We start from the raw sequence: 23,320 nt of genomic DNA on the forward strand, positions 1-23,320 counted from the left end.
GGATGCTGAAAACACATCAAGATATGAAGAAGCAGGCAATGCCTAAAATAAAATTAGAACTCTGGAGATGTGCATGCAGAGAAAAAGAAAATTATCTTAAAATGTTTTTAGATTTAAGGACAAGTGAAATGAAACATATGAGAAAGGAGACTGATATAGTGGAATCTGAAGAGAAACAGCAAACACTAAGCTCTTTCTCCTGTCATCTGAGAACATACTTAAATATGAAGTAATAGTAGAACATCAGCTAAATGGTGTCTGTTGTGTTAAGTGCAATTGTGGTAAAAGGTCCTACTTGACTGGCGATGCAGTGGCTTTCCAGTGTGGAGTGATTACTTGCTGAGGGATGCCTGTAAATTTACTATATTTAAGAAAGAGAAAGGAGAACGCAGTCTCATCTACATACTTGGAGATAGCCAGATAATGTTCCAAAAAAGAAGTTGACATTTTGTTGGAGGTTGGAAGATACAGCTTCTCCAGTACTGGATTACGAGTACATTCTTCTGGTACAGTTATGAGTGGTAGTATGCTGGGTGAAGATGAAAGAACTAAAAAAAAAAAGCTGCTTTGTAAATAGAGTCAAGCTCCAGTTGAGCATGTCATGTGTCACAGCATCTGCAGTGATGCAGGCTGTGTGTTACCCGAGTAGAGACTAACTCTAAAAAAGCTGCTGGAAAGGCACAGTGACTGTGTCTTCTCTGTATCATTAAGAGGAATTGAGTTTCTTGCCAGATCACACTTGTAGAGGAGGCAAATTGTAATGCAGAGCAAGTTGATAACCACAGTGCTAAAAGGATAACTTTTTTTTCTCTCTCTAATTCACTGGGTAGTGTGTATGTATCTCTTTGTTTTATGATACTACTAATCATGATTACGGATCCCATCAAAATAAATAGTCTGCAAACAAAACAAAGTAAATCCTTCTTCTCCCATTACAAGAAACAGATTTTTGTCATGGGACACTGCATTTCTGTCTCGTAGGTTACATATGGTACTTAGGATATTGTTGGAGAAAGTACAGTTTATTTATCATAAGGACATAAAAGGAAATAATTTTGAAAAGAACAAGTAGAAAATGAGTTTAAACAAAGGTTAGGGAGGCAGGTAATAATGCTATCTTCAGTCTGCCTAGTTTATGAAGATCAGGTTGTGAGTATCTGCTTCATACATCATTGACAAACAAATTATGGACATACCATTCTTTATTTATCTGTTGTGAGAGATGAAGTATCAAGTGCAGCAAATAAATCTTGATTTTTCATAAGCTCAGTTGACGTGCTGGAGCCAGGTAGCATATAACTTGGATGTAATAAGCTGAACAAATGTGATATGGAAGACAAAGAGAGAAAAAAATGTGAGTGCAGCATCTCTATTCTAGATTGCACATAAGGAGTGGAAAAGAGAGATATTCTTTACTTCTTATCTACCTCCTATTCCATTTCCTGTTCCATTTAAAGCAAAAAAGTAAACAAACAGGAAAAATGCATTGGCTCAGCTGTGCTGCCTTCTAGCAGAGCAAATAGTACATACAAGCTGTCTAACTGTGTATTTTTTTTCTCTGACCAAAGAAGTGGAGCAGCTTCCTCATCTGCTTGCTCTGAAGCACTAAACTATCTTTCTTTAATGAGTATTTGTCATAATCACTACCTGTTTATTTATTTATTTATTATTTGGTGGACACTGGAGACTGCGCCATAGACTCCAGAATATTGTTTACTTTATGTAGAAAGATGTTTACAACTGTGTACTACTTAAACTAGAAAACTGCAGATTAGCTGAAAAAGTACAGGACTCATGAAGATGGTATAAAATTGCAAAGAAGCTCACAAACAAGCATTTTAAATGCATGATGTATATACAGAAGTAATTTGTCCATAGAATAAATAAAGATTGTTGAGAAGAATTGAAACAGAAGGAAAAATCGCCAGTAGATAGAATGACAGGGACTATGTTTTTAGAAATCACTGGAGGTGTCCTGAAACAGAACATCAGTAAACTGAGAGAGGTGAGAAACTACAAGGATAAAAGTAACTTTTTCTCCCCAGCTCTCTCCTACGTCTTGTAGCTTGTCTTTGGTAATTGTTACTATGGAATGGAACTTCTCTCTGTTGCAGCTGTTGAGAAGTTCTTTGGTGAACAACAGGACCCAGGCCAAGGTGGCAGAAGAGCTGGGTATGCAAGAGTTTGCCATCACTAATGACAAGACAAAAAGACCTGTAACTCTTCGAACTAAGACTTTGGCTGATCTCTTGGAATGTGAGTTAATTTGGTTATAACAACTTAGTACTTAATGACTTCCTTTTCCTTGGGGCTTGTTTAAGAAAGCCATTAGAAATCCCCTAAATCACTATTAAAAATGCATGTTCAGGTTTCCAAATGAATTATGCCTATACCTCTGAAAGCCAGGTTTTTGAGGACTAGCCTAGATTTTTGAAGTCTGTATGAAAGCATTAAGGAGACATTATTGCAGATAGAGAGCTGAAGGCTTAGAAATTGAGGGGCGTGATGACCAGGTCAAAAGCATGTCTTCAAAGTTAAAGCTTATACTCTGAGTTGAGCTATTTAACAGCAGTTTCAGTGTTTAATTAATATGTTTTTGACACGATTGGAAGACAAAGTAGTTCCTTCAGCAGGTGATTATTTCTTTGGTTCATTTGACTGTATTTTAGGAGATTTTAAAATGGTTGTTCTACAAGAGGGAAGGCTACATGGAAATGAAATTCATTTTAGTCCATTTCTGGAAGTTTGTGCTACCTACTTTCCAAAGAAAGTGGAAGTAGTGATAAATATTCAGCAAAGAAAGTTAAATCCCTATCTTGTATATTTTGATACATTTTGTGAGCCATTCAGACCACTTGGCTTTTGCAAAATCCTCTAAGCAAATGGAAATAGCACACAAACAGGAGTGATTTATATCTAAATTATTTTATGGTACCCAGTAGTGATTTATTTGTACGTATCCATGGTCTCCTGGTTAAAATACGAGATTAGGAGCAGAGTGTTGTTTCTAGCACTTTAAATGACTGGGTGGATTTGGGTAAATCACTTAATCTCTCGGTCAACTTGATTTTTTTTCCTGAGTATGCAGGATAATACCCTCATCGGATCACTGCTGTGAAGCGTAATTGAATATGGCTTTAAAGTACTCAGAGATACTTGTTTCTGAAAGTGCAAACCAATAATGTTCTCCTTGGATGAGTGACAGTACCTTTTTTTCCCCCCAGCCTTTATTGCTGCCCTGTACATTGATAAAGATTTGGAATATGTTCACACTTTCATGAATGTTTGCTTTTTTCCACGGCTAAAGGTAAGATCAGTCTGTTTCCTGCTTTCCTGCCACTATGTTTTAACACATTGTTGCATTTGAGGCTCTTACTACAATCTCTCAGTCATAACAGCATCTTTGTGAACATCTTACAGGAGTTTATTTTAAATCAAGATTGGAATGATCCTAAATCTCAGCTTCAGCAGTGCTGCTTGACTCTCAGGACAGAAGGAAAAGAGCCAGACATTCCTCTTTACAAGTAAGAACAGGCATCTTATGGATACCAGCTAATTATAAATCTTCCTTGTATATGGAGCAAGATGTGATCAGTCGCCCTTCATTTTTCTCATAGCTTGTTTTCATTGTTATTATCCAAGCCCTCTAGTCTTTCTTTGTCTGAAGGTGGAAAATACTGAACTTGTGTTTTCTAAGGTTCAGATGTTTTAAGCCATGACAAGGAAGAGTTAGTAAGCCTTTTACATGTACAGTTGTAAGGGAAAAATAGAAAAAATATGTTGGAGTGTTTAATTGGCATAATTCTATATTTGTTTTTCTTTTAATGTAAGGAATAACAATATTAAATGGAAAGAGTTAAACAAATGACTGTTTTGCTGTGAGGTTAAGATATCTCTATTCTGTTCTCAGTACCAGAATGAAGTTTCTTGACATTATTATGCAAACATAGTAATGCTTTGTGTTACACCTCCTGATTGTAGGCACTATTTCTCATCCATAGTCAGGCACTGAAGGGCAACACAAATTTAGGACATTTTTGCTGTGCAGTTCAGCTCACAAATGTTCCCCTGTCCAGTGATAAAGAGCTCAGGGCAGTGAACCTTTCAAATTGTACACCTCAGTTAGATACCTGAAGCTGGATGGGATAGATCTCCCTTTGCACTTTCAGTTGCAAAATAGTGTACTAGCTGCTTCAAAGAGACAGTAAATAATAAACCTTAGGCTGTGTATTGCATCCATATCCATTCAATTGACTTAGGAAAGAGTGAATGTTAGACCCCAAAAGAAGAGATAAAGGCTATGAAAGTTCAAGACTTGTGTTGTTGGGATTATTATATCAAAAAGATATGAAGAATGAAAGTCTTAAGTGCATTTATCACATGTACTGAAATAAGGTTTCCAATGCATTGTAGCAGTTCAGTGACAGTGACACAAACTTTACCCTTTAACACTGCAGCCAGTCCTCTTCAGGCTGACTCACCTGTGTCTCTGTGTGAGGGTTCAGAGCTTTGTCCTGAGTCAGGGGGATGGTAACAGTGAAAACAATTCCCCATTTTTGTACCAAATGTTTGTTTTGTTTTGCTGTGATGATAAATTGATTTTTATAGGACAGCTCAGACCTAGTAATACACTGTTATCTTCCTATTATCTTGTTAAATTCCTTTTCTTGGGGTTATCTCTTTCTCTGCAGTCAGTACTATTGCTTTTAATTTTAGGGTGAGTTTTATTTGCTCTTGTCACAGTGCACAGCGAGATAGAGTACTTTAGTTAGATACTTTAAAAATTGATGTGAAATTCGTGCTCCTTCTAAAAAGGAACAAGGTAGCGGACAGAGCTTCATCTGAAAGTGGGGAGAGATTTGGGACAGCAGTAAGAAACTGCAAAAGAAGCAATTCATTGCACATCTAGGGAATTACCTTTTCCCCTTTAGATGGTTGTTGATGTATGTCCTAGACTTTAGGTCAAATAGAAAGTTTGTTTTGTGACAAACTAACTTTTCAAAGCTGATGGAAAATTTCTTTGTACTGTGATAATTCAGCGTGCAGAGAGCTACTGTGTCTAATATAAAATCCTTATATAACCTTGCTACCTGCAAAACTCTCAGGGACTAAAATTCTAGTGCACACGTAATTGTATGGGTGTGTTTATTTGCAGTTGCACAGCTATGCATAATTTATTACTTTATTACAAGTGTTTTCACAGCTTTTGAACACTTTGTGTTATAGTTTGCATTTTTGCTTATAGGTTAAATAAAGTTTTACTTTTCATGTGGTGCTCCTGAGTGAGCCTGGAGGAGTAAATATGCTCAATATAAATACTGTTCTGGTAATCTCTGGGTTAATGTGATCTATACAGACGTCTTTAACCCTTGCTCTACGTTTTGCTTTAATTGCACTATATGTATTGACCAGACTGAAAGCTTGGTAATCTATTTAATACTGCCTGCTTGAATAAAATATTTCTTCTTTCAGGACCCTGCAGACAGTGGGACCTTCTCATGCCAGGACATACACAGTGGCTGTTTACTTTAAAGGGGAAAGAATAGGATGTGGTAAAGGTCCAAGGTATAGTAAAAAATTAATCACATGGTGTTAGAGTGTGGTGGTGTCCAAAATGACTAGCCATGGAGATAGACAGTTGTGTGGTTTGCCTTAGAAAAGGAAAGCTGTAGAGCCTTCTTCAAACCTTTCTGCGTTAGGAATACCTGAAGGGTTCAATGTTGGTATAATTTTGGATCTTCAGCTTTTCTAGTGAACGTGCCTTCAAGGTGGCTAGCAATGCTAAATATTTGTGGCTTTCAGACTTGAAGATCTGTGGCTCTTGGACTAGCAAATGTAGAACAGCTTCCAGGAAACAGTATCTTCATTATGGGATTTGCTCCTGGATTATTGTACAATTTACGCTGGCAAGTTAAGAGTGCAACATGATTGTGGATTTTTTTTTTCCTGCTGTTACTACTTCTAGGCATTTTGGAATGGTTCCAAGGGTTCACAGACTTCAGCCATGAAACCCAACACCGTCATTTTATTTTATGCTACCAAATCTGGTAGCAGTTAAAAAAATATTATTTTTTTTAGCATTTACACACCTGTGGTTTTGTTCCTTTTTTCCTCCCAAGTAAAAGCAAATGCTTTAGAGAAGAATAAACTAGAATATTTTGTTGTTTAAAAATATTCTACTGGAGCTGTAGTTCTGTTGCTCTCATATTTGGGGAGAGGCTGATGTATCATACATGCTGGGAATTACTGGCTTCTGGTTATCCAAAAAGTTTCATTACAAAAGAGTAGCTAGTGCTCCACTTTGTCAGAAACTTCAGTTTATTCTGTAGAGTTTAGATCTCATGTAACATGTTTTTGTTTGGCTTTCACAGTATTCAGCAAGCAGAAATGGGAGCTGCAATGGACGCGCTTGAAAAATGTAAGATATTGGGACAACAAAGAATTTGTATTTTATTTCCTTGTTCTTTAGTGAGGCAAGGTGCAGGTTTTGTGGGGGGTAAGTTTTGAACAGAACACATATGCTGAGTGCTGTCAGCTTCTAAGCAGCGGTATTTCTTCTTAGTAATTTCAAGACAGTTTTGTTGCAGTTGAAGGGAGTCGATCAGCTGCAAAGGATGCAACTTCAAGGGAACTCTGTGCAATAAAGTTTCATTGAGGTTTTCTATGCTTAAGTATGCAGTGGGATAAGACTGCATAGTCTCTGCTACTCTGGTTGTCTCACCATTTAATTTAGGTGAGGAGGAAAATGCAACCTTAGAAAATAAAATTTTATCTCAGATTATCAGTAGACTAGGTTAAAATCTAACAGGTAGATCCCCAACTGTTTAAATGGGTATTTATCTGTCAAGAAGGGCTAATATCAGCTGCAGATCCAAGGATATGTGTATACATCTGTCTAAATTATGTGCTGCATAGCCAGCATGGGAGCTGTCCTTCATTGAAATGTAGTCTCAGATATGAATGAGTGCGTGCACGCTTCTTCTATGAAATAACTTTGGTCTGTTGAGTTAGTGCCAGGTGTTACTTACAGGATGACCTGTAAGTAAATAGATTACAAGCATTTTGTGCAGCAAAAATTCTCTATTGAGAAGAATATGGGAAGTCCATTTTTTGCATTTCATTCGAAGGGAACACATGCAGTTCTCAGATGGCAAAGGTTTTTAATCTGTTATCTCTGCATCTGGAAATTCAAGAGCTTAAAAATATCAGAAGGCAATGAATCTATGTAGTTCAGATAAGTTTTTATATCCATCTGCTAAGCATATACTTCTCACCACCAGTAAATTTGACAAGTAGAAAAATGTAACTTCCCTTCTCTGCTGAGTATCTGCAAGATGTTACTGAAGTTTTGTTCGAGCGAATTTTCTTGTGACAGTATCGCCACTCAAGAGAGCTGTGAGTTTCATGGCCTATCAATCCAAGGACTTCACAGCTTTCTTCTGACATACAGATTTGTTTAAATACCATAGACCTCTAGAGGTCTGTGCTCCTGTTGCCCTTCAAAACAGAGACAACTTTCAAAGTTAGTTTCTGTGTGCCTTGCCAGTCAAGTTTTGATTACCTTTAGAGATGGAGGTTACACAACCCTTAAGGGCACCTGTTCAATTATGTATATGGTTGTGGATTGGAGTTGTTTGTGGTTTGTTTGTTGGGATTTTTTTAACATATAAGTAGTTAACTTCAAGTGAAAGTAGTTTTCATATACCTATTTGTATGATAGCCATGATGAATTTCCTTCTTACCATCCTAAACATATTAGAACAGGTTGCTACCGAGCTGAGTTCTTAAAGAATCACGTTACAGGCACAGTGCTGAAAATCTGATTTTCATTTTATGGGGCACACGAGCAACAAAATATCCCAGAACTCCATTAAAGAAAGCACTAGTGTTTTTAAAAACAACAGCAATTTAAAACCAATTTTGTTTAGATTGCTTTCTGGTTTAAATAAATATACTTTCCTATGCCCAAGTTGTAAATAACTGATGAATAAACCTTTTATTCCTGTAGTATATATAATAAAGGGCACAAATTTCACTGGCCAATAAAACAAAGCAGTAGAAAGTTATTCTGCTCTACCACAAACTCCTGCAGTTTATGAGGCTTCTACAGCATATTCTCTAGCTGAGAATCCATGCTGCCTGGGATCCAGAAAAAGGAGGAAAAAGCTTGGTGCCAAGGTACTCCTCCCTGAGAAGCCTCAGCTGAATTCTCTCTCAATAGCCATTGAGAGAGAGGGCAGTACTTTGTCGAGACATCTACCAAATTTGTTTATGGCTTTTTTTAAAGGTCAGTGTAGCAACCTTTTGCATTTATCTCAGAGTGGATAGGTGGCCAGTGCTGATCCCAGAGCTTTGTGTGATCTCAGCAGGATTTGCCACCAACTGCAGCCTGTCACATACTCTGCCACCCCTTTGCATTCTGGCTGGCTGGGGGATGCAGGTCTCCAGGTCTCCCCAGCACAGACACATTGGAATGTCAGCACCCTGGTCATGCAGAAAACATCACATTCTGTGAGCAGTGCACTAAAGTGAGAGCAGTTCTGTTCAGTTATATAAGCTATTTTTACAGCCTCAATTCTAATGTGTACAATGTATCTGCCAATGGACAAATGCCTAGAAGCAGAAGCATCCATCTCCCCAGCTATTTCTCCATCACCTCTGCCTTGTCCAGTCTGTTTTAGGCAGTCTTCACTCATCCATGCTCTTAGACTACACTGAGGCAGTCTTCTGGTACACAGCCAAGCATTAACTTTTTTAGGAACAGATTTTACTGCATTCCAGCTTGCTACACTATTACTTTCCCATTAGGAGCCCTGCCATAATGTGGGGTATGTAGTTGATTTTACATGGTCTAAAACAATAATAAAAATAATGAAAACATATGTACAATGCTTGGAACCAGTGGCTCATACTTTCTGGAGTGAGAATAAGACAAAAAACCCTGACAGCATTGACAGTAGTTTCACATTCATTTTTCAGTATCGACCACCTGTTGCTAAGGGAACAGAATGTAAAATCCAGGTAATACCTGGCCGTGGTGCTATACCAGGATTTTATATTTTATTTTTGTGAGTGTATTAGATTTGAAAGTGCTTTGTAGCAGGGGAAACAGATGTAAAGAAATCATAAAGAAACCAAAGTCTTACAACACAGTCCTGGTTTACTATGTATTATAAGAAATAAATGAGTTAAAATGGTAACAATGTTATCCCCCCCTACCTCTAACAACATCAAAGTTTCAAACAAAATTAGCTGAAGCTTTCTCTGTTACCAGTTTGTTTATTAATGTAAAATATTTCTCCTTGTGTCAGATAACTTTCCCCAGATGGCCCATCAGAAACGGTTCATTGAACGGAAGTACAGACAAGAGTTGAAAGAATTGAGGTGGGAAAGAGAGCATCAAGAGAGAGAGCCAGAGGAGACTGAAGAAGCAAGGAAATAAAAGGAGGGCACAGAAGCAGTGGCATATTTACTTACTTAATAACTCTGACTGTGGCCTATGGAGACTTAACCTAGTTTCTTGCAGATGATGAATGAAGAGTGCCTGTTGATATCAAAAAGAAAATTGTAATCTCCTCCTTAGAAAGTGAGTGCAAATATAGTATTCCTTTAGTTTGGTTTTAAGTTTGGCTTTTTAAAAAGATTTGGGGTTAAATCCTTTTAATTTTTATGAAAAGTTGTTGATTATTTTTATTATTTTTACTGTCCTGTATGAAGTAATAAAGTATTAATTTCAAAAGCTAATAGGAGGAAAAGCTGTTTAACAATTGTCTCCTATGTCTAAGTGCTGTTTTGTCAGTGACCAGCAAAATTACTGCATGAATTCTGCTGTGCAGGAGGAAAGTGTTATGAGAAACTTATTCAGCTGAGCACTTAAGCATGTACCTAAGTTAAGTTTTGCAGCTAAATTTACTCCTTGAGTCTGCTAAACCAGACCTATAATGTTCATGCCCTTTTTACAGAAAATGGTACAGTAATTCAAAGGAGATACTCAGTTTTGCTATGAACAGTGGATTCCACATCTGCAATATGACACAGATGTGTGTGGAAGATTGAGGAGTTTTGATTTTAAACCACTGTTATAAAACTCAGAGAAAAAGGTAATTATAAATCAAGAGGATGACAGTTCTTTTTGTAGGGAATGTACATGTAGTTTACATTTACAATATAGTTTCTTTCTTGACTTCCTATTCTGCCAGGCTGGTGTCTAATGCATTTCTTTGTCCAGAAGATACCAGTATGGCCATTACTGTGAAGTGGTGTATTAGAAACTCCATTTGGGTGCTGTTCCAGATAGGTTCATTGAAAACAGTTTTTCTCAAAAGGAGGGCAGAATTTATCCCCAAAGTGTAGTTCAAAGGAGGTGTGCAGTTTTAAGTCACCCAGTTTCTTTGATTTTTTTTCATGTCTGTGGTTTGTATTAGACAGACTGATTTTTCTTCTATAAAAGCTCTGAATGGCACCAGAAATGGAAAATCTGCTGTGTCTTGGTATTTTTTCCCACTGGTTACTAGCGTTGTTTGTTCTTTTAATTTTGCTGCTTCGAGCCATTCCATTTCCACAAAGCTGGGTTCTCAGTTAATACAGTCCTTGGTAGGTATTGTGTAGTTATTTTTTATCTTTCTTTTCTGATAAGCAAAACAGATTGAACTTTTATTCTCCTTAGCTGCGCATTTTCTTCCTGAAAGAAGAAAATGTCCTTTTTGGCAAGTTATTTATGCATTTTCTGATGTACCACAGTTGTATGTGTTACATACATACAGGTGTGTATGGGGCAGCTTTATGAGCATGGATGCACAAGTCTGGCCCAAGGAATTCATGGACACTGATGGAAGAAAACTTTTTCCCAACAGCCACAGTACACTGAGAAGCTGCTTCAACGATTGTCTGAAGCACCTTTGTAGGTGTGATAGACATCAGGGAAAGCACTTTATTGCAGGTGCCAAAGTAGACACAAATGAAGCTGAGAAATTCAGACTACCCAAATGTCTTCCCAAAGTTTGACTTCTGAGCTAGTCAATATGTGTATTTTCATAAGCATACTTTTCTACACTTGCAGTGTGAGACGCACTTAAATATGCCGGAGTTTTTTACACTTGAACCCACAACACTACCTCACTTCCAGCTTCTGTGATTTGCCTTTTCTTAATGAATTGATGCTTTAAATCCATTTCAGAGGATGAGAGAAAAGAAGAACACACTTTGTAATTTAGAGAGTGATAATAAACTGTTAAAACATGAAGGAGGGAATAAAAACAAGGTAAAGGCAGGGAGCTGCTCTCTGCTGAATGCTGCTGCCAATTGACTTTCGAGAAGTGATTGTAACTTCTTATAGCTTCAGTCTGTAAATAAAAAGCTGAAATGTTTCTCAAGAGCAGGAAGCTTGAAAAGCACCAGCAACTCCCCTGTCCACAAATCTGTATTTCAGATTCTTTTTTATAATTGCCCATCTGCTTCTAGCAGTAAGTTGAAATGGTGGGGTGGTAGAGGGTTAAATGAAACTGTGTAAACCATTATTTTATTTTTCCCTCTTAACTGTGACCAGTTTCATGTGTTTAACAAATAGAAAATTATTTCATTTTCAGGTGTGTTTTGGCTTAGCAAATTTCTCTCAGTGTATCTGATATCACCGAAGTACGCAAATGGAATTGTTAACTCCCAGTTTAACATTAGTTCCATTATTCCTATAAAACATTTCACTTTTCAGCTGTAAGAAGACTGTAATCTTATTCATAAATATTTTCATAAAAATAGGTGGAATTTATCAGAATGGCTGTTTTAGGGGCAGAACCCAGAACTATTCTTTTTTTCTTCTTTAACCCAGAAATTGCTTGAAAAAAACAAATTTTTAAAACAATTTCTGCATTCCAGTTACTGCAGTTAATGAATTTCAAGCTTTCCTCAATAAAATGCACATGATAACTATGTTTTCAGAAGTGGGCTATTTTCCCTTTTTTCACTGTATAAGCGTGGGTTAGGAAGATTGCCTGAAGCAATTTTGTTTTCCTTGTCTTGAGTACAGAAAACATAATGTAAAAAAAAATCCTGTTTCCTTTGTTCAAACCGCAGTGTCTTTCTGTGTATGGGCTGTCTAAAAGCAGTGGCTGTGAATGTTGCTGTTAATATCAGGAGTTGTGTAGAATGTGAAATGTGAACACAGCCCTTTACAACACACACGAAGGAGGGGAAGCCTCTCTAAGTTGCCTTTGCACTTGTGCTAATCAGTGAAACAGCTGTAGCTAGTAACTAGGCAGCTTGTGCTGCTCTTTTGTAAATGTGTAAGGGGTCTATGGTTTACTGATAAAGTTAGTCCTTTTTTACTTCAGACCCTGATCTGTTCTCTGATCTAGACATTCTCTTGCGAGATCCATTGACTTGAGTTGGGTACAAGTAGATGAATGGAGAACAAGACAGATCTGTGTGAATCGAACAGATCCTGTGGGTATTTTTAATGTGAATATGTACAGAGCATTGAATGGAATTGTAGCTGATTTACTTGGGTATTCTAAGTGAATTCACATAAAATTCATTATGTTATTTGTAGACCCTAAGTTTGCTTTGTAAGATTTGAGTTTCTGGAGGGTTATTTAACATCAGTACTAAGAGAACCTTGGTCTCCAAGATTGTTGTAAATATCGTTGCTAATAAAGTTTCCCAGAAAAGACTTCAGGCATAGTTGTTACTTGCTAAAACAATTTGGAAAGATCAAAAGGCAAATCCTGATCATCTGTCTCCCTACTTCAAAGACTCTGATTATACAGGCTACATATTTAAAGGAAATAAGTGGCTCACTTGTAAAAAGTTTCTTTTTGGTGGAAGTTTGTAAAGCCCTGTAAGAGCTTAGGGAGTTGATTATCTGCATAATTTACCACTGTGCATTGTCTTTGATGAGGATGGTATTGCAACAGAAATTTCTGTGACCCGTACATCCATCCTGCTTCTCCCCCTTCCTACCCACTCCCCATGTCACAGATTCACGTTCTTTCTGGGGCCCTTAAATTGGCTGCATGTTCCAGCTGTGCTTATTTCTCTATCCATCAGGGAGCAGGTTTACCTTAGAGGCCCTTTTCCTCACCTGCCTGCTACAGGTAACAAAGGGAGAAGCAACTTGCACCTGAAGTCTTGCTAAGTATGTTTCCCTTTGCCTAAATCCTCACTGCATTCCTCCAAAGGATTTCAAAGCCTTTCATTAATAGAGGTGTGATTCTCCTGTGACTTACAATACAATCCTACCTGAATGTGTCACTTGTGTCATTCTGTTGCCCTTCACAGCACCTTTGTGGAGGGACTGTATATTACTAAGAGATGAAAAAGATGAAATTGTCACTGGGGGCCAGGGCTCAGGATGTCTGTGGGAGAACAGTGATGCTTCCCTCATGCAATGGATGCCTTGGTCTGTGATTTTAGTATTGTTTGCAAGCCCACCATGGTTCTCTTGCCATACCTGAGAGGGTCTTCAAGGGAGAAAAAAGAACTAGGCCATGCAGGCTGGGCACTGACACTCATTGCCTTTTCCTGTGGAGACTTGGAAAATAAGGATCAAGAAGACTGGGGACTCTACTATAAGAAGCCAGAGCCCAAACTGTGTGTGTTTGCACACCTTTTTAGAAAAAGTAAATAAATAAATAAAACCTTCTACTTAGAGCAGACATTTCAAAAGTAATCCATTAGCAAAGGACAGGCTCTTGAGCTGACAAATTGTGAGCTTTCACTGGTGGCAGAAGCAGTTCATACATCAGTGGTCCAGAAGTGATGCAGCAGTGATGGGTAAATGTTTGTCACTGGAGGTAGCTTGTTACTTATTTAAAGATGGGGATGGTGGTCAGGGGAACCCATGGGACCCCACTAGTGCAAGCTCAGCCAACATTTCTAAAAAAAATAAAGTTACTTCTTTCTAAAAAAAATCAAGTTACTTCCCTGCAGGTTTCCTCCTGTCATTACTTCAGTCATTTACTGTGTCAGAACAGTTCTGACATGATGACCAGTTTTTGCTGCCAACTAGAATTACAACTCAAATATTGCAGCTCTGTTTCCAGAGGGACACTTGAACTGGCAAACAAAAAGCATCCATTTCTCAATCCAGCAGCATTTGACAATGCTAATACTATTCTGTATCCAATTATTAATTACTTTTTTATATTAAAAAACTATTAAAATTCTGTAAAATAAGAATTTTTAATTACCTCATTGGAAAAGTCATCCAAAATTGCTGCTCTTACCTTTTTTTCTTGTGATGAAAAACATTGTCAAATACATAAGTGTCTTTAAACTTCATCATTAAGAAAAAAATCAATATCATGCCATCTGAAGGAAAAGATCATTTTTTCCTTATCCTTGATATTTAAAATTTCTGTCATTCAATGCTGCTGTCTTCTTCCTTCTTCCAAAAACCAAACCAAACATTTTAAATGTGTGTTCCACCTGTCAGAATGTGTCAGATTTTACAACCAATATCCCATCTCAGTTGGTGTCTGTACATTAACAATCAAAATCAATCTATATATTATTGCTTTCTAGTTTTTGAACCAGGGCTTGAGCAGGCATCCAAAACAGTGTGACACTGCCAACCTTATAAGCTCTCAAAACTTCAAGAGAACTCAATGGCTTTAACTCCAAAACAGGTTTTCAAGACTTTCCATTCCTTCTGCTCCAATTGTTTTTATTTTAATTATTACTACTATTCTAATTTTTGATTGTTAATTTATTCTTCATGTGATCTGTAGCATTACTATCTTCTATTTCAAGGTTCCCTGATCGTTACTTCTGCTCAGAAGATATGGCATCAATTCCTTGCTCACTGTGAGACTAGAAAATAAATGACCTTGAACTCTTTGCTCTTGCAAGTCATACCTCAACACTTATATCAGAAATCAAGTGCCCACAGCAAGAACAAAAACCTTGCTGCAACACCCGTGGAAATAAAGTACTGAATCTTTCCAGTTAAATTTCAGGGGATTCTGTCAGACATTTTAAGAGAGGCTGTGAATTCTTGAGGCATGCAGTGATGTACTTTTTGCAGCTTATGTTGTGAATTTATGCAATTGGATTAAGTTTGGCATCTATTTCAGCTGGCAGCTTATAAATGGACATTTATACGTGTAAGTGAGGAGGGAGAGGAAAGAAAAGGCAGAACAGATGCCTAAAACACTAGAAAATGGCTTATTTCAGTGCTGACTGCTGAGAAGCAGACTGATGTGGATAGAAAAATGTTAACTATGTTCAAATACAGACTGAAAAACATGAGGTTTCATTGTAACATAAATACAATTCTGTGCCATGTTCTTGGATAATGATGGCTTTAAAAAATCTATTCAGAGTTGAGTTTTATGCAAAGCTAGAAAATAAATCTTAAAGGTAAGATGTAGCAAATCTATTAGAAGTGAGAAGAAAAAACTTTAATGTCTTAGAGATACAGAGGTGGGAAGTAATCTAGTAAAGCTGTGATAACTTTCTAGATTTAAATTAGGAACACAGTTGAATATGTGTGTTTTGGTGTAAATGCAGATTTGTGTGTATATATTTATTTACTTAATGAAACATCTGAAGTTTTTACTCATTCCACGTGATACCTTTTTACCAAGGAAAGAAAAAGCCTTCTCTGTGTTCATTTTTTTTACAGGTATTTAGATATTGTTTTTATTGAAGTAGTGTCCAGAGATCTTCACTAGGACTGGGGCTTTTCATGCCAGCTGCTATCAATACAAAATGACAGGCAGTCCCTGACCCAGAAAGAAACAGAAAGGAAGCAATGACTTACTCAAAGTCACCAAACAGGTCAAGGGTAGAAATGAGAACAAAACCTGAATCTGTCAAGTCCCAGCTGAGATTTGTCCTCTCTTCATACTGCTTAGCTACTTATTTACAGCATTTAGCTTTAGTTGTTGCGGTTGGTTTATTTCTGCATTAATATGGGTATTTTAAATTTCATGCCCAGCAGCCCAGAATGGGGCTTTACCTGATCTTTCATACTGAAAGCTTGTAAGAGTAATTTTAAAAACTGAAAGAAAATTCAAGCGGCTGGTCCTGCATGGTGGGAGCTTCCCTCCACAGCCAGCATGTTCACATTTGCTGCTGAGCTCCTGCTGTGGCATCTTGAGCTTGTAGCTCCAAGGCCACTGCTCAGCACCTTGGGACAGTGTGTGACAGGCTTCACTCGGGTAGGAACAAGCAGCGTTGTCATGTAGAGCTGGAGCTGAGGTTTGTCCCTGTTATGCACACGCAGGAGGAGGGAGGTCTCTCTGGATTCACAGCCAGGTGTTAATGCCTGTAGGTTTTCTAAATCTGTATCCTCACCAAATCCATTAGAGGTTAGTATGACTGTAAGCACAGGATATATTTCCAGCATGGGGACAGAAGGAAATAAGCATGCAAACAGCTGTGCTCTTGTCTGTGATAAGTACTTGGCTTCAAAGTGCCTAAGCTACTTCCTTGAAAAGGAGTAGTTTCAGAGATTTTTGGGGTGCAGATAGGTAGAGGGGATATGGGTAAACATCACAAAAAGAGAGGAGCATCCCCTCTTCTTAGTCCTGTGCTGCCATGTGTGCTGGTTGCTGCAGGATTGGAGGCTGCCAGCTCTGGGGCAGTAATGGGAGATGGAGGTGCAGGCTGGAGCACAATCCCTTCTGGGAAGTGTTGTGTGCCAGTACTGGGGCTGGTGGGAGCACATCCAGTGCCTTTTCAGATGGTGAGAAGGCAGGCAGAGGAATGAGCACGGGGTTTAGCCTGGCCTTGACTGGCAGAGACTGGTGAGATGGTAGTGAGAGCTGGAAGTAGAAACAGGTTCTCCACTCTGCATGCTATTGTTAACCCCTGACCAAAACACTATTTCCTGCAAGGCAGTGAGGGGTAAGGCTAGAGGTCCAGAGGACAGAATATGTGCAGAAGAGCTCAGTTCCATCAACTGGTGCTTCCATGCACTTTGATAATGGCTTATATCATGCATTCCATGCATGTTTTGAGGGGATTTTTGCCTGGTCCCACACACACATGCACAGTAATATGTGTGCACATGTGTGTTTGCAGTGAAACACATGAGAGCACACATGTGTGTGTGCAAAGAACTTTGGGACTGTACAAGTGTGGAAATGAAGGAGGCCCAGAGACTCAGCTGCATGACTCCTTTGCCTCTCAGGCAGATCTGTCATTTCTGGCTCTAGGATTGGTTTGTTTATTCTGTTTAATGATGCTGACCTTTGTGTTGGATAAGTTGGCCTGTTGCAAAGCTAGATTTGTGGCCTTTTGGGACTTTAGTTGTTTGGAAGACTGAGGATATTTTTTACTACATTGGGTCCAAAGAGAATGAATTTTGATGACCCAGCTGCCCTTATAACTCATTTGCCCTTTGCCTTTTGACAGACAAAGTGACTTCAGACTTAGTCATATGTTAGAGACTGTCTAAATCTGAAGAGCATTCCGGTAATAAATGATGTCCTATGGCAAAGAAAAATTCAAAGTTCTTTTGAAAGTTCCTGTTTTATTGTGCATTGCATATGCTTTCTTGGGGAAAACTAATCTTGAATTTGCAGTGTGAGTTTTAGAAAGGACTTATCTGGAAAAGTAGAAAAAAAATTTGGATACATTGTAGGGAGTATTGCCTCAAAATGTACTGTCTTATGCCAATGTTACTTTATCTGTCTCTGAATGAACAGTCAGGTTCTTAAAAAATCATCCCCAAGTCTTAGTTGATTTTGGGTCCTCCAGTCTGATTCCAGAATATGTTTTAGCTAAACGAATCCCTCAGGATTAGCACAGAAGTGTTTGCACCTGAGATGTTTTACAGCACATCAACAGCTTCATCTATTTTCCAGTCCCTAGAATTTTAGTGGCCATCGTCCTGCAATCCTTATGCCTAAGATTAATTTTAAACACATGACTGTCTGTCTCTGTTGGGCTGAGCACATCAGCTGGAAGTGGGAAATCATGTTGTTTTCACTTGCCACCAGTGGCAGTGGCTTTGCAAGCTCTGCTGAGAGCTCCAGCCTCACTGTTGGCAGCAGGAGGGTCATGCTGGTCACAGCCCAGAGACCCACAGGCTGCCCAGGTGGCCCTGAAGCTCGGTTGACTGTCGCATAAATACAAGAGCCAAAAATCCTGAGCTGTTTGCTTCCCCCCAGCTCCATTGGTCCTGCCGGGTAGAAAGCAGGGAAGGGGGAAAGAGAGATTTTAGTACTTTTCATGGTAAGTTAAGCAGAACTCTTTCTGACTTCACACAGGAAAGGGATCTGCTGAGTAAGAAAGTGCTAATTTCACATCGTTGTTTTTCGCAGTAGAGCTACACTGTAAGTACCAAGCCCGAGAGGAACGAGAGCATAGTCAAATTAATGAAAAATAGGTTATGATGATAAATTATTCAAGTGGATAAAATTACTCTGGATTTGGAAGACAGTGAAACTTAAAGGCTGGATCCTTTTCTGGTATGAAAAGATTCAGCTTCATCACTTTCAGGGAAGCAGAGGGAACTTACATCATTCAGTTCAGGATCTGACTATGACTGGCAGCATAAGCAGTCATTTAAAACTCAGTGGCATATATTTCATCTACTTTGTGTGACAGCCATAAGGTGAATGTTTTAAATTCTGACATGGCATAGCCTTTCTTTTGAGATCTGTGGTGTGATTTTAAAGGGGATGAGATAAAAGCCATGCTTCTCCAAAGGCACATTTTCTCTGATGTTAAAGGAAACAATGTAAAAATATGCCCACTAAATAAATCATCAGGGACTTTCAGAATAGATCACATCCTGATGTCTTAAAACTTGTAATACAACTGAAGTTGTTCACCTTAACTCAGTTTCTTTTGTTCAGCAATTTTTCCCTACAAGGAGGCATGTGCAGAGAAGGCAAGTCTGGAGGAGACACCCCATCAGAAGGGGTTCCAGTGAACAGAGATAAAGAAGCTCCTCTTTTGACTTCTGGCATGGCACTATCAGAAGTTTAATCCTCATTAATCCCACTCGCATTTCCAAGGAGATGATAGTGAAGAACAGATGGAAGGCTGTTATTCTGCTAAAGGTGAATACCAGCCAGCCATGAATGTACCTGGCTCTGCAGAATGACCTCGGGTTTTTTAAGTGCCTTAGCCAACATAGGGGAGGAAATGTGCTGATTTGGCCTCTGCTGCTCTAGGACGAATTTTCAGTGACATTTTCCTTCAGGTTGCATCCACGTATGTGTAGTAATGCAATTTTCAGATCTCCATGTTCTTCCTTTGTTTTCCTGCTCTGCATACTATTGGTTCATTTTAAAATATGCACTCTGCTGTACCTGAAAACCTATTGGTGTGTTCCCCCTGTCAATTCTCCCCTCCTCCTCCTAAGACTGGCTCTAAGAGAGACAGTCCCTCCCCTTCCTTTCCCCTTAAAAGCCAGCGTCTGCGTCAGAGAGAGGTCCTGCATCTCTGGGCTGCCAGCCACTGACCTACCCCCTTCTCCTTCCCCTGGAACCCCTTTTTCCTTACCCCAAATAAACCTCCCTGGCAGAACAGAGATGGAGTTCCAGTTCGTTTCTTTGTCTTCGTTTCCTGCTGAATTTCTGTGGTTGGGAGACTTGCGCCACACCGTGGGACCCCGGGGGCCTCCCACTCCAGATCCGGTGGAATTACACGGACCAGGGACTTCATTCCGGGCAGGAGCTGGCTTGTGCCACCCTCCTGGAGCCTGCTACAACATGTATGTACAGAGTGGTGGAGGGCACAACCAGCTTTCACAGGCCATGTTTGAAGTTAGAACTTGCAGTCAGTTGCACCTGTAGAAAAAACAGAATACTCCAAAGTCAAGAACTTCTAGTAAGTTCTTTTATCACACTAAACTCTAAGGCTGAATCACATCCTACCAAGCAGCAGACACTGAAGTCATAGCTATGGCCCCCTAGGCCCCTGCTGTGATAAGTGGAGAGAGAAAGCCACATCTCCAGAGACTAGTTCATGGCTTAGGCAGGATGAATCACCCCCTCTTGTCTGAGAAGCAAAGGGTGACACCTCTTTTATCTTTCTGAACAGTCTAACGCCCACAGTAATAAGAGTTGAATCTGGGCTTTAAATGTTTGTGGCATATAGCTATAAGACACAAGTGCTCACATTAAGCCAGCGTGGCATGGCCTCCTTAACACTTTGCATAGCCATTGCTGTGAGGAGAACGCTTCTTTATCCCCAGATGACTCTCTCAACCATCCTCTTATGTGCAGATGTGAAGAGGAGTGACAGTTTCTCCAAAGTGAGAGTATTTTCAAATGTCAAGAAGCTTTATTTTTAATGTGTTAAACCATATAAAATCCCCAGATAATGTACCTCATAAATGAAATGAGACTAATTAGATGGAAAGTAATGAGAGAGCATTTACAGAGGTTACATCCTGAGGTCCAGTCACAGCTATAGAAAACGTGGGAGAGGGGTAAAAACTACAATCTGCTTTGTTCCTCTAGCACTGGCATTCATAGTTGTTAATTAACCCCAGCAAGGGCAACTTTAGAATGGCAAAATGAGGAGAAAAATGTTAAGGGACAATGAACTTTGTCTTTTGTGTCTCTCCCCTTTGTCTCCTGTCAGTGTCCCTGGGCAAACACAAGCTCCTTACTGCTGAGCCAAGCTGCCCTTGCATCCATAGCAGGGCCACAGCCCTATCCAGCTTTCTCTTTGTTACAGCCACACACTAAGAAACTCAGCTTCAAGTGCTTTTTCCAGGAAAAGCTCAAGAGCTACTGGAACACCACAAAGTTCTTTTGTCACAGGTCATCAATGTTATGTAGCTGCCCAACTCCTTTTTTAAATGAGAGTTCATTACCTGTCTGGAAAGGCAGAAAGAAGCACTTCTTGACTTTTGGAATTGGAAGGGTAAGTCTGTTATGGGTTTTTGAGCAGCTGAATACAAAGGTATGGAGAGTTATGTGAGGACTTGTCACAGACCATGGAATTGGAGTACCATCTGTGACAGCAGAAGTAGAAGCTTTTGTACTGACTGCACAGTAAAGGATCCAAATGGCAAATTTGTATTCTGGGTTTCTTAAGCTCGAATAGAAGTATAAGGTCTCAACTCAGATGAGTCAGTAGGGTCCTTTCCTTGACTTTAATGAGCATCTATATTGAGCTGAAAGTTGAACCTTGAAATGAAACCTTGGCACCCAAGTAACTGAGATTTTAAAAGCATGAATTTACGGTTTGTGAAAACATCAAGGAGATACTGCTGATGAAACGGCATCTATGCTATGTACTAAATCATAATGTACTTAGTGAAACACCGATGTCTCTTGAAGGAAAATGCCTATTGAAAACCAGACCTATGTTGAACTGGGGTCATGCATTTGCACAGCTTTTAACAGTCACCTACATCTGAACAGCTACAGGCTCTCTTGGAACAAGGCAGAATTCAAAATGCTTTAGGCAAATGCAACTGAAGGAGCACACAGTCAAATCAGTGCTCACTGCACAAGCAGCATCTGTGTCTATAGAATGATTGAAGGAGCTGGATGGAAAGGGAACAAAATGATGAGATGAGGAGATGCTGTGGCTGAATTAAAACTGATGAGAAATCAAAAAAGAAAAAAAAAAAGAATAGCACTGATGTCAGCTGTTACAAAAGAAAAAAAAAATTATGAACGAGCAGGTGCCATGAGAAAACAGGTATGTTGCAAGCAACACAATTTAATCGCTGTGCCAATCTGAAGTTTACCTTTATCTGAAGGTCATTGTGGAGAAAAATCACCAACAGGGTACCAAGAACATTTTCTTGTTTGTTTCCTCTCAAAACTTAAATTGTTTAAATTTGTTTCCTCTCAACTTTAATGGATGTGTTCTCTTCATCTTTTTATTTTTAGTCCAGTCTTCTTGACTATGTGCATTAATTGCACCTCAGCTACCTTTGAATTTTTCACTAGCCTAATTACTCTTAAAGTTTTTTTCATGTTTAGGCTGAACTTCTTTTTCTTCTTTGCTTATGGCCATTACTTCTTTTTCTGTTTTCTTCTGAGAGTTGGTGTAATTTCCTTCCTTCATTTACATTGTTACCTTGAAGATATTTACAGGGAATGTTCGTTTTCTTCCTGAGGTTTCTCTTTTCCCCTGTGTCGGTCCTTTCAGTTCCTTTCTTTTTTGCTTCTCTCTCCCTAATTTGTATGCTCTCCACCTCTTATTACCAGTACAGCTAATATTATGACTAATTTTTCATGTGATCTTTTTTCTCATGTATTTAAGATTAATAGCTAAGTAGCAGAACTGACCTTAAAAATGTGTGAGAGACATTTACGCAAAAATACTGGATAGTATCTCTTTTACACACTGCTTCATCCTTTTAATGTCCATCAGCAGCAAACTTGTATTGCTAAGCCAGCTGCCACAGTTACACCTGCACACACAAATATCTTTAGCTGTCATCTTTTTGCAAGTAGGATTTTATATTTCCATCTCTTTAATTCCTCACTGGTGCAGATCTTATATTCAAACTGCCCAGCCCTGCACAGGTTCTGCACAACTTGTGTCCATATGTGAGAGTGATGTGTGCATTTGAGCAAGCAGAGTTTGTGCTCAACCAGGAAACACTGGAATGGCATTCAGTGGGCACATCATCCTTCAGATGCTTTTTGGATGCCAGTCCAGGTTTACAGCTGTATTTCAGTGTATTGACCTGTATGTAGACATCTAACAGGATTTTCAAAAGTGACTAGGCAGGTTGAGCTCCTCATTTCCTGATTTTACTGGTTAACACCTGAATTCCTTCAGATGTTTGCTACCCATTCCCTATAAGTTTTCTGGGGTGGGAACTGCCATTTTCTCCATGCAGCACTGAGAAAAGCAGAGCCCTGCTGTAACCAGCTCCTCAGCAACACCAACCTGACAGTGCTCAACAGCAGTGCCCAGGGTATGAGCAGTGGGAATTAGCATGAAGTAGGAGGAGCCAGGTAAAAAGACACCATGGAATTGGTTCATCTGATGATGAGAGGGTGAAGATATGAGGATCAGAAACACCTTAGCACTTCAAGGTGAGGCATTGTCTTTCTGTTCTTTGCAAATAGACTGATTAAAAATACCCCAAATAAAGACAGGTGTTGGATGTAGAAAAAGTGCAAGAGTGTACTTTTTACTTGCAATCTCTGGCCTCGCATTTGTTTATAAAAACTATCTAATAGACGGGGAGATGCAACCTGAGAATGTGTTTGTGCAGGTAACATGGGGCCAAGGAATGGAAATCTCGAGCCTGTCAGAAAAAGAAATGTGTTAAACAAACCACAAGCTCAAGAAGATACAGCTCCTTTGCCCTGAACCCCCTGCTGTCACTGGCTGCTGTCAACTGGAGGGTTTGATTTCAATGTTGTGAGAAACCTTAGGCAATCTC

The 23,320-nt window shown here is 39.1% G+C and overlaps 1 protein-coding gene across 3 annotated transcripts in view; it reads left to right on the forward strand.

The window, feature by feature from the left end:
* DROSHA (drosha ribonuclease III) overlaps nucleotides 1-9,744 on the forward strand; it is a 71,849-nt gene extending 62,105 nt beyond the window's left edge. For all 3 annotated transcript variants that reach the window (XM_085052096.1, XM_085052093.1, XM_085052094.1), the window contains 6 exons: nucleotides 2,115-2,256; nucleotides 3,225-3,307; nucleotides 3,421-3,524; nucleotides 5,473-5,565; nucleotides 6,372-6,418; nucleotides 9,312-9,744. In XM_085052096.1, coding sequence (XP_084908222.1) covers nucleotides 2,115-2,256; nucleotides 3,225-3,307; nucleotides 3,421-3,524; nucleotides 5,473-5,565; nucleotides 6,372-6,418; nucleotides 9,312-9,442 — 600 coding nt within the window. In that variant the 3' untranslated portion in view covers nucleotides 9,443-9,744. The remainder of the gene's footprint in view (nucleotides 1-2,114; nucleotides 2,257-3,224; nucleotides 3,308-3,420; nucleotides 3,525-5,472; nucleotides 5,566-6,371; nucleotides 6,419-9,311) is intronic.
* The last annotated feature ends 13,576 nt before the right edge of the window (nucleotides 9,745-23,320 follow it).

Source organism: Lichenostomus cassidix, chromosome 2 (assembly GCF_008360975.1).
Source record: "Lichenostomus cassidix isolate B80296 chromosome 2, HeHo_3.0, whole genome shotgun sequence".
NCBI classification, from domain to species: Eukaryota; Metazoa; Chordata; class Aves; order Passeriformes; family Meliphagidae; genus Lichenostomus; species Lichenostomus cassidix.